Source organism: Nicotiana attenuata, unplaced genomic scaffold (assembly GCF_001879085.1).
Source record: "Nicotiana attenuata strain UT unplaced genomic scaffold, NIATTr2, whole genome shotgun sequence".
NCBI lineage: Eukaryota > Viridiplantae > Streptophyta > Magnoliopsida > Solanales > Solanaceae > Nicotiana > Nicotiana attenuata.
The window spans coordinates 1,095,777-1,106,693 of record NW_017670247.1 but is presented as its reverse complement, the minus strand read 5'-3'; the positions used below and the strand labels follow the sequence as shown (position 1 = coordinate 1,106,693).

General features: G+C 40.2%; 1 protein-coding gene across 1 annotated transcript; it reads right to left on the bottom strand.

The window, feature by feature from the left end:
* Positions 1-1,103: 1,103 nt before the first annotated feature.
* Positions 1,104-10,641, bottom strand: LOC109236626 (probable glycosyltransferase STELLO1). Its single transcript, XM_019402820.1, has 3 exons — positions 8,579-10,641; positions 1,912-2,038; positions 1,104-1,834 (listed from the first exon to the last, which is right to left on the bottom strand). The coding sequence occupies exons 1-3, from the start codon at positions 10,267-10,269 to the stop codon at positions 1,367-1,369; spliced, it is 2,286 nt and encodes a 761-aa protein (XP_019258365.1). The 5' UTR covers positions 10,270-10,641; the 3' UTR covers positions 1,104-1,366.
* Between the last annotated feature and the right edge of the window lie 276 nt (positions 10,642-10,917).

The following is a 10,917-nucleotide window of genomic DNA, read 5'->3' as shown; positions in this document are numbered from 1 at the left end:
TTCTTGAGGGTAAATAAATGAGTTAAAATATCATGGTATAGCCAGTTTTCACACTGGTCAATGAAAAATAGCCAGCGTTTATCAAGTCAATGAAAAATAGCCACTATTTTGCTGCAACAGGGACCGGTCCAGTATAATATACGGGAGTTCTGGTGCATTTGTGTACGAACTCCAGCATATTATGCTGGACCGGTATACTTTGCTAACTCCTGTAAAATTTGCGGGAGACTGGAGCACTAGTGCTCCAAACTCCAGTATATTATACTGGACAATTATACTTGCTGGAACTCCCGTAAAATTTGCGGGAGTTCAAGCATAACTCCCGTAAAATTTGCGGGAGTTCCAGCATAGTTATCCTGGAACTCCCGTAAAATTTATGGGAGTTCAAGCATACTTATGCTGGAACTCCCGTAAAATTTGCGGGCGTATTTTTTCGGATTTTGAACAGTGTTTTCGCTCAGATTTAAAGTGGCTAAATTTCGATGACTTTTGAAACTTGGCTATTTTTCAACGACCAGTGGTAAATCTGGCTATTTTTGAATTTCTCCCTGGCTACACACACAGGAATTCTGTGTAACAGCCCAGCTCACTACTGATATTGTCCGCTTTGGGCCACGATTTTAAAATGCGTCACTAGGATCTAAGCCTTGTTTACTTATATTCTCATCATCTCTCCCGTGTTTTGTTCGCCTGGGGTGTTACATTATGCTCCAATTTTTCTACTAAAGTACCTTCAGGAATTTCATCCACCTCCATATACGGATGTAGTCCTTGGCTCTCCTGTCTTATAACTCCACTAGAGATAAAACTCTGGGATTCTTTAATTGGCATATAAGGTCTGTAGTTGTAGGTAATAATGGTGATAATGATCTAAAGTGATAATGACTTTCTACAAGGTTCTAACATCTTTACAGGAAGGTCAATTTCTGATTTCAATCCTCTCTAAAAACAACTGAAAGACAATTCTAGATGAGTTTAATCGTTCGTCAAATACATCCACATAATTTTTGCATTAACGGTAGTTTGTTCAGAAACAATATTGTCACCATCATTTATCCAAGGCGTTTAATCCAATCCGAGGCAATATCAGCTAATACCCAAAATCCACAGAAGATAAAAAGTCCAGAATAAAAAATCAATCAAATAAGGTTTATACAGGTGGATAACAAACAGAGGAACGACCAGGAATACACACTTGAAAGACTAATAGAGATCCATCTCTGAAGAAGAAAAAATAACTATAAGATTTCACTATAAACTCTATCTTTTTCTTTTTCCTCCAAGTTGGGAATGAGCAGTTGGAATAGTAACTCTATTGTACATGATGTTGTCTTCTAAAATTTCAGTATCAAACTAACATGAGATCCTAAACCAGTTCCATCAGCAAAGGATCACCAGCTGCCATGAGTCTTATTAACTTTATAAAATCAGATTCAGTGGAAACAACCAATGGGTGCACAGCTGGTACTTGAGCTGAATACAGTTTTAACAAATTGGTAGATGCCGCTCCTGTCTTATAAACCATTTTATTCAGCAAGGTGTCAAAGTTCTGAGGTAAATCCATGGCCATGAAGAACATGGGAACAGCAATTTTGTGGTGTATATCCAGATCACCAACCAGGTCTACAAGATCAACGAAGTCCTGAACGAAACGTTGAGGAACATAGAACACCTCAGAGCCGCACAAGGCGATGGTCTGATCAGTTGGGCCATTCTCCTTGTAATTGACTTGTAGGTGAACTGGCATTGTGCTTACTACTTTCTTCACCATATCTGCTTGCTTGACAAACCATGAGGAGTCCTTTCCGTTGATCATGTTTCGAGATGTAGGCACCTGATTCAATTGACTGAGAGATGAATATTTGTTTTTAGGATAATTAATTTTCATGATGCAAAGGTCATATATGTTACCTTATTGGCGATCCACAACTTAGATTTGTCAGCTTGCAAAAGGTTCCAGTAGTTCAAAATTGTATTGTCCTGTAGGAAGAGAAATCCTTCTGTGCTATTAAATCTTTCGAATATTCTTGGAAGATACCTGAGAATGGATTTGAGTGTCAGCAACAAATGTACAAACCAGCTCCATTCACATGGAACCAATCAACCTTTACAAAAGTAACAAACAAATTCAAAGTACTAATTGTATTAAACACGTCTTATTATGAATTACAGAATATGGGCATATAATAGAATGAAATGCGCAAATCAACATGAACCATTCACTCCCAGAAAAGGAATGTGTTGATACTAGAATATTTTGCAGAAGGACCAGTTTCATACAAAGGTGTCACTAGATTACCATAAATAGGACTTCAACATATTCTTCACTAAGGAATACTACCTATAACTGTTAGCCAGCTCATACAACCCCTGGGCTCCCAACCCAGCCTTTTTTAATAAATGCGCAAACCTTTGTAATCTCCTACCCTCAGCACATTGCTCCTCAAAATTCAATATAAAAACAATCTACATACGAATACAAGCCTCAGGGAAGAAAGATATAGTTATAGACCAGAGGCAACCAATAATGTTACATGGAAATTCAGCCTTAGAGGCCCATTTCCACAAGATGAGTGTTGTAAAAATACAGATGTTAGGTTTTGGTAGTATGGTATACAAAATTGGACAAGATTAGAAATGATCACACTAAACAAATGATACAAGTAGCACATTTAAGGGATAAAATGACAAGGAAAACCGAAGATTGTTTGGTAATATCGTACATTTCCCAATACACCAGCCAAAGGTACCATGTTATGACGACTGAAGGTGCAAATGGAGGAAGATTGTCTCAAAAGACCAACAATGTCTTGGAATCAATGCATACCTAGGGAAGAATAAAACCTAATGGAAGCAAAGGATCCATATAAGTGATACCAACTAGGTCGGATAAAAGCTTCTAGTTGTTACACTTACGTTATGTTTGGTATTTATCAGGAGTCTAAAATCTCTTTCTAGACTGATAGACTATATACTAATGTAGGGATCACAAGTGCAAGATCTAGAGAACCTAAAAATGTATGACTAACGGAACCTCTAGTTTTAGATAACCCCTACTATGTCTTAAGAAAATTACCTCGTATAGTGATGAAATGGTTCCAAATAGAGAAAAAAGTGTATAGACGATTCATATACCCGACCAACTTAATGGGTGAGACATAGTTGATAGAATAGTTTGTGTTAGAATAGTCATGTAAATAGGAGTAAATAAATAACCCTAATCCAATATATATTAGGAGTAGGACATGTTATGTGTGTATATATATAGGGCTCATTGTAACATATGTCAATACATCAATAATATATTTTCTCCCGTGCTTTCTCACATGGTATCAGAGCTACGGTGAGAAATTTATCGTTGTGCGTCATTCCAGCGATATCCGGGAAGAAAGAACTCAGTCACCGTGCAATTTTCCGGTGACCTAAGTGACTTATTGCGTCAAAGTCACTAATTAACAGTGTTGTGCAAAATCCAACACCACCACAAGGTTCCCAAGAGAGATCCGACCAAACCCCAGAAAAAATCACCGGAAAACAGTCACCCACGTGCCGTCATGCGCCTGTCGGAGCACTGTTTCCGGCGGCGCGTCTGTCCCACGCGCCGGCGCGTGAGACCCCTTCGTGTCAGATTTCGGCTTCGCTCCTTCAGGACAGTTGGATCGCCCTGCAATTCCGAGCCTGTCCATATTTTTATTTTTAATTCCGACCACTTTGAGTTTTTCCGGCGACTACACTGATTTTTCCGGCAGCTACAGTACTTTTCCGGCAAACACAGTGTTTTCTTCATCTGTTTCAGAGAATTTTCAGTTGATTCTTTTTGTTATTTGGTGATAATCCAACCATGTCTTTGGGAGTCGATGCTTTCGGGTCTAGAAACCCGGGTTCTGGCAGTTCCGGTGTTATGATTACCTCAGAACCTTTAATGGGAGGTTCAAACTACTTAGATTGGGCTTCATCTGTCGAGTTGTGGTGTAAAGGTCAAGGAGTTCAAGATCATTTAACAAAAAAGGCTAGCGAAGGTGATGAAAAGGCCAAAACACAGTGGGAGAAGGTCGATGCTCAGTTATGTAGTATCCTGTGGCGATCTATTGATTCCAAGTTGATGCCCTTGTTCCGTCCATTCCAGACATGTTATTTAGTTTGGGAAAAGGCTCGTAATCTATACACTAATGACATATCTCGTTTCTATGATGTAATATCGCGAATGACAAGCTTGAAGAAACAGGAATTAGATATGTCTACTTACTTGGGACAAGTTCAGGCAGTCATGGAAGAATTTGAGACGTTGATGCCAGTTTCTGCTAGTATTGAAAAACAACAAGAGCAACGACAGAAGATGTTTCTAGTTCTTACACTCGCTGGACTCCCTAATGACCTTGATTCAGTACGTGACCAGATTTTGGCTAGTCCAACCGTCCCCACAGTTGATGAATTATTCTCTCGATTACTTCGCCTTGCTGCAGCACCTAGTCACCCAGTGAGCTCATCACAGACACTTGACTCATCTGTCCTCGTATCCCAATCAGTGGACAATCGGGCATCTCATACTATGGAGAATAGACGAGGAGGAGGTCGTTTTGGAAGATCTAGACCCAAGTGCTCCTATTGTCATAAACTTGGACACACTCGTGATGTATGCTATTCTTTACATGGCCGCCCAACCAAAAATGCTTATGTTGCTCAGACTGAGACTACAGGTAACCAGGGATTTTCTTTATCTGAAGGGGAGTATAATGAGTTCCTTCAGTATCGAGCAAGTAAGCAGACATCTCCACAAGTAGCTTCTGTTGCTCAGACTAATACTTCTGTTGCTGGTAATTCTTTTGCTTGTGTTTCCCAGTCTAGTCCTCCTGGACAATGGGTTGTGGACTCAGCCGCTTCTGATCATATCTCTGGTAATAAATCACTTTTGTCAAATATTGCGTATTCACAGTCTCTTCCCACTGTTACTTTAGCCAATGGGTCTCAAACCAAAGCAAAAGGAGTTGGACAAGCGAATCCCCTACCCTCTGTCACTCTAGATTCCGTTCTCTATGTCCCTGGCTGTCCTTTTAATCTTGCATCTGTTAGTCGTTTGACTCGTGCCCTCCATTGTGGTATATATTTTATTGATGATTCTTTTATTATGCAGGACCGCAGTACAGGGCAGACGATTGGAACAGGACTTGAATCAGAAGGGCTTTACTACCTTAACTCCCTAAAATCCTCCAAGGCATGTCTAGTTACAGATCCTCCGGACCTAATTCACAGACGTTTAGGACATCCAAGCTTATCCAAGCTTCAGAAGATGGTGCCTGGTTTGTCTAGTTTATCCACATTAGAGTGTGAGTCATGTCAGCTCGGGAAACATACCCGAGCCTCCTATCCTCGTAGTATTGAGAGTCACGCAGAGTCTATTTTTTCTTTAGTTCACTCTGATATATGGGGTCCTAGTAGAGTCAGTTCAACCTTGGGATTTCGTTATTTTGTTAGTTTTATTGATGATCATTCAAGATGTACTTGGATTTTCTTAATGAAAGATCGTTCTGAGTTGTTTTCTATATTCCAGAATTTTTGTGCTGAAATTAAAAATCAATTTGGTGTTTCCATTCGCACTTTTCGCAGTGATAATGCCTTAGAATATTTATCCTCTCAATTTCAGCAGTTTATGACTTCTCAAGGAATTATTCATCAGACCTCTTGTCCTTATACCCCTCAGCAAAATGGGGTTGCAGAGAGAAAGAATAGGCACATCATTGAGACTGCTCGCACACTTCTCATTGAATCTCATGTTCCGCTGCGTTTTTGGGGCGATGCAGTTCTCACAGCTTGTTATTTAGTTAATCGGATGCCTTCCTCTCCCATCCAGAATCAGATACCGTATGCAGTATTGTTTCCCCAATCACCCGTATACTCTGTTCCCCCTCGTGTTTTTGGGAGCACTTGTTTCGTTCATAACCTAGCCCCTGGGAAAGATAAGTTAGCTCCTCGTGCTCTCAAGTGTGTCTTCCTTGGTTATTCTCGTGTTCAGAAGGGATATCGTTGTTACTCACTTGATCTTCGTAGGTACTTTATGTCCTCTGACGTCACATTTTTTGAGTCTAAACCTTTCTTTACCTCTTCTGACCTTTCTGACCCCCTTGATATATCTGAGGTCTTACCTATACCGACCTTTAAGGAGTCTACTATAGCTCCTCCTTCACCTTCCGCCACAGAAGTCTTACCCGAGTCTCCTATAGCTCCTCCTTCACCTTCCGCTATAGAAGTCTTATCCATTCCAACCGTTGAGGAGTCTAGTGTGGCTCCTCCTAGACTCCCTGCCACAGGAACACCACTTTTGACATATCATCGTCGTCCGCGCCCAGCATCGGGTCCAGCTGATTCACGTCCTGCACCTGACCCTGCTAATACTGCGGACTTGTCTCCTCTTAATCAACCGATTGCACTTCGGAAAGGTATACGGGCCACCCTTAATCCTAATCCCCATTATGTCGGTTTGAGTTATCATCGTTTGTCATCACCCTATTATGCTTTTCTATCTTCTTTGTCCTCTGTTTCCATCCCTAAGTCTACAGGTGAAGCATTGTCTCATCCAGGATGGCGACAGGCTATGATTGACGAGATGTCTGCTTTACATACGAGTGGTACTTGGGAGCTCGTCCCTCTTCCTTCAGGTAAATCTACTGTTGGTTGTCGTTGGGTGTATGCAGTCAAGGTTGGTCCGGATGGTAAGGTTGATCGTCTTAAAGCTCGTCTTGTTGCCAAAGGATATACTCAGATATTTGGGCTCGATTACAGTGATACCTTCTCTCCTGTGGCTAAGATAGCATCAGTCCGCCTTTTTCTATCCATGGCTGCTGTTCGCCATTGGCCCCTCTATCAGCTGGACATTAAGAATGCTTTTTTACACGGTGACCTTGAGGATGAAGTTTATATGGAGCAACCACCTGGGTTTGTTGCTCAGGGGGAGTCTCGTGGCCTTGTATGTCGCTTGCGTCGGTCACTTTACGGTCTAAAGCAGTCTCCTCGAGCCTGGTTTGGTAAGTTCAGCACAGTTATTCGAGAATTTGGCATGATTCAGAGTGAAGCTGATCATTCTGTATTCTATCGGCATTCTGCCTCGAGTCTCTGTATTTATCTGGTGGTCTATGTTGACGACATTGTTATTACCGGCAATGACCAGGATGGTATTACTAAATTGAAGCAACATCTCTTTCAAAACTTTCAGACTAAGGATCTGGGCAAACTAAAGTATTTTCTGGGTATTGAGGTCGCTCAGTCTAGCTCACGTGTTGTGATCTCACAACGAAAGTATGCCTTAGATATTCTTGAAGAGACAGGAATGACAGGTTGTAGACCGGTTGACACTCCGATGGATCCGAATTCTAAACTTATGCCAGGACAGGGGGAGCCTCTTAGCGATGCTGCAAGATATAGACGGTTGGTTGGTAAATTAAATTACCTTACAGTGACAAGACCTGACATTTCCTTTTCTGTGAGTGTTGTGAGTCAGTTTATGGATTCTCCGTGTGATAGTCATTGGGATGCAGTTGTTCGCATTCTTCGGTATATAAAATCAGCTCCAGGCAAAGGTTTATTGTTTGAGGGTCGAGGCCATGAGTAGATCGTTGGATACTCAGATGCTGATTGGGCAGGATCACCTTCTGATAGACGTTCTACGTCTGGATATTGTGTCTTGGTAGGAGGAAATTTGGTGTCCTGGAAGAGCAAGAAACAGAATGTGGTTGCTCGGTCTAGTGCAGACGCAGAATATCGAGCGATGGCTATGGCGACATGTGAGCTAATTTGGATCAAACAGTTGCTCAAGGAGTTGAAATTTGGTGAGATTAGTCAGATGGGACTTGTGTGTGATAATCAAGCTGCTCTTCATATTGCGTCAAATCCAGTGTTCCATGAGAGAACTAAACACATTGAGATTGACTGTCACTTTGTTAGAGAAAAGATACTCTCGGGAGATATTGCTACAAAGTTTGTCAAGTCGAATGATCAGCTTGCAGATATTTTCACCAAGTCCCTCACTGGTCCTCGTATTAACTACATATGTAACAAGCTCGGTACATATGATTTATATGCACCAGCTTGAGGGGGAGTGTTAGAATAGTCATGTAAATAGGAGTAAATAAATAACCCTAATCCAATATATATTAGGAGTAGGACATGTTATGTGTGTATATATATAGGGCTCATTGTAACATATGTCAATACATCAATAATATATTTTCTCCCGTGCTTTCTCACAGTTTGAAAGCTGGAGGGAGAAGAAAAATTTCCATTTAACGAAACATGTCAAGTTTACTTGGGTGAACCAAAAGAGAAAGTAGGCCATTTTTTCCTGGAAGGGAGTGTATTTTCAGTGATATCAAAATGCATGTATCGAAGAATTAGCTGGTTATACAAAATATGATGCAAAATGATGGGAAGTAATACTTTGTGTTAATCTTGAGAAGACATGCCATTAGATGGCAATACTAGTTACTACTTAAATTCTGACAGGGTATGACTATGGTCACTGTATAAAGTAAATAATGATTTATTGTTATGAATGTGTAAATAGACGATAATGATGTAGTTAACTTACTTGTATGCTTGATCCAATTGTCCATGCTCAACAGCAAGGTCTGCATCAGCTTGTGTTGACAGTATAACCACAGTTTTGAAGATCCTTCCATATAACAATCTCCATTCTAATGCGGTTTGTTGCACGGGCCCAGTAACAAACATAATTAGCACAACATTGCCAAAATTCTTCCTCCACCTTATCAAGTTCCCAATTTCGTAATTTACTGTACCTGATTCCTCAGCCCCAAGATGTACAGAAGGTAGTTTTCGGGGGACAAATTCCTTTTTATCTCCATGTTTAACAGCTGCCTTTTGCAGATCTAACTGTACTGCCATCAGACTTGGCTGCTGATACCCAACAGCGGCCAAGTCTTGCAACCATGCAGCTGTAAATTTGACATCATTCTCGCTCCAAAACCCTTCTAGTGCCATTGAATGGCTCAATTCTAAGATTTTCTCAAACAGCCTTTGTTTTTCAGATTTCCAAGAAACTAAAAATCTGATTAAGCGACCCACATTTACATGCAAATCTTTTTCGTCTGAAAATGGATATGCTTCAACATTGTCATCCCTGTGTAGAGTAGGAGGATACATCACAACAAAGCTGCCAATCTCCCATAACAACCGTTGTGCCCAATAACCTCTTAAGACATCAGAAGCCATGGTGCTGACTGACACTGGGAGCATCAACGACCAAAACGCATTATAGTGAAACAATGTGTTGAATGAATTGATAGGCACCATTAGACCTTGAGGCAATGCCACTTTCGGGGCATGTTCATCAAATATAATATCAAATGCTTCTGACCCAGTCTTTCTTGTAGAATAAAAAACTGAATCAACATCAGGTAGCCCATTTGATATTCCTTGTTGTATGTATTGCCTTCCTCCCGACACTTCAGTATAGAACTCTTCATGATTTACAAAACCAACACTTTCCAGTGGCAATCCTCTAGGCCAAACTGACCTTTGCCCAAAATGTATATAAGGATTGACAACAGTCTTATTCTCAATCTCAAGACTATACTGCAAAATCCTTTGCTTCTTAGCAGTGGCACCATCCAATTCCAAATCAAAATGCTTCCCAAGATCCCCACCAATCACTTCCCCACGATCATCAGCATCAAATATTCTCTTTGCACCATGTTGGATTGCAAAAAGATACCCGACGCTCTTCCTCACATACGAATCATAAGGAAGGAAATCCACCACTCTAAACCCCAAACTCGCTTGTTGCTCCAGAGAAAGAAAAATTGCACCTTTCAAGCTCCAATCTTTCGGGGTTCTTGAATTGCCTATTGCAAGAACTTGCCAACCCTTTAACCTAACAAGACTTTGGAGTGAACTGGAAGGGTAATCTGATACAGATACAACAATCCATTGCTCTGAGTGGAACGACGAAAACGGAGAAGACTTATCTAAAATTGGTTGTACTGAATCAAGATCAATTTTTGGTAACTCTGGTTTTTTAATCTGGCTTTGGTGGGAATTCTGGAAGCATAGGAGTGAAGAGGGTACACTGGAAGTACGAAAATAAAAAAGGGCTGCCACAGTAAGAGTCAGTAATGAAATAACAGTGAGTTTAACAGAGTTCTCAGATACCCATGTGGAAAAGTCAAGATTTTTAGTCTCAGAATAATGTGCAGCTTTGTGTTTCAAGAAATGGGGTTTTGAAGGTTTAGGAGATGAATGGTCTTGATTAACCATCATTAAATCAAAGAATTAGCTCAATATTACAGAATCTAAACTAATTTCTGAAATGGGTATTTAGCTTTAAAGCTCATTGATGCAACACCCTCTTCTTCAAATCAAATAAGAAGAAAATTTACAAGATTTCAACTTGAACTGATGTAATTGCTATACTTTATATGGATAAAATTAAGATGTATATTCTGATCTGAGACTGTGAGTCTCACCTTTGGCAGTGGAAGGGGTTCTTGCACTTGAATCACAGCTTCACTCAATCAGTCAACAGGGAATTCATACGCAAACACACACTGAGTCTCTCTTTAATCGCCGACAGTTTTGTTTGTTAACATTTCATATTCAGAATCAATGCTATCACGCGCTTGAAAAGGCGCGTGAGATGCACAGCCTTGGTTTGTTTTCTAGCTGTTAGCTCGTATCAATCATTGTGAATTAATACAATATTGTAACATACTATAAACAATATGCCCTCCGATCCGTCCTAATTTTTGTTTCGCATTTAATTTAGACACGATTAATAAAGTAATAATTAAAATTTTATTGTAAAATGAAAATGACTTTAAAAATAGAGACAATTTGTATACTATAAAAGTAGGTCTCCAAATACTTCTTTTATAATTAGAATAAACAAAGTATTTAAGGGGCAAAAAA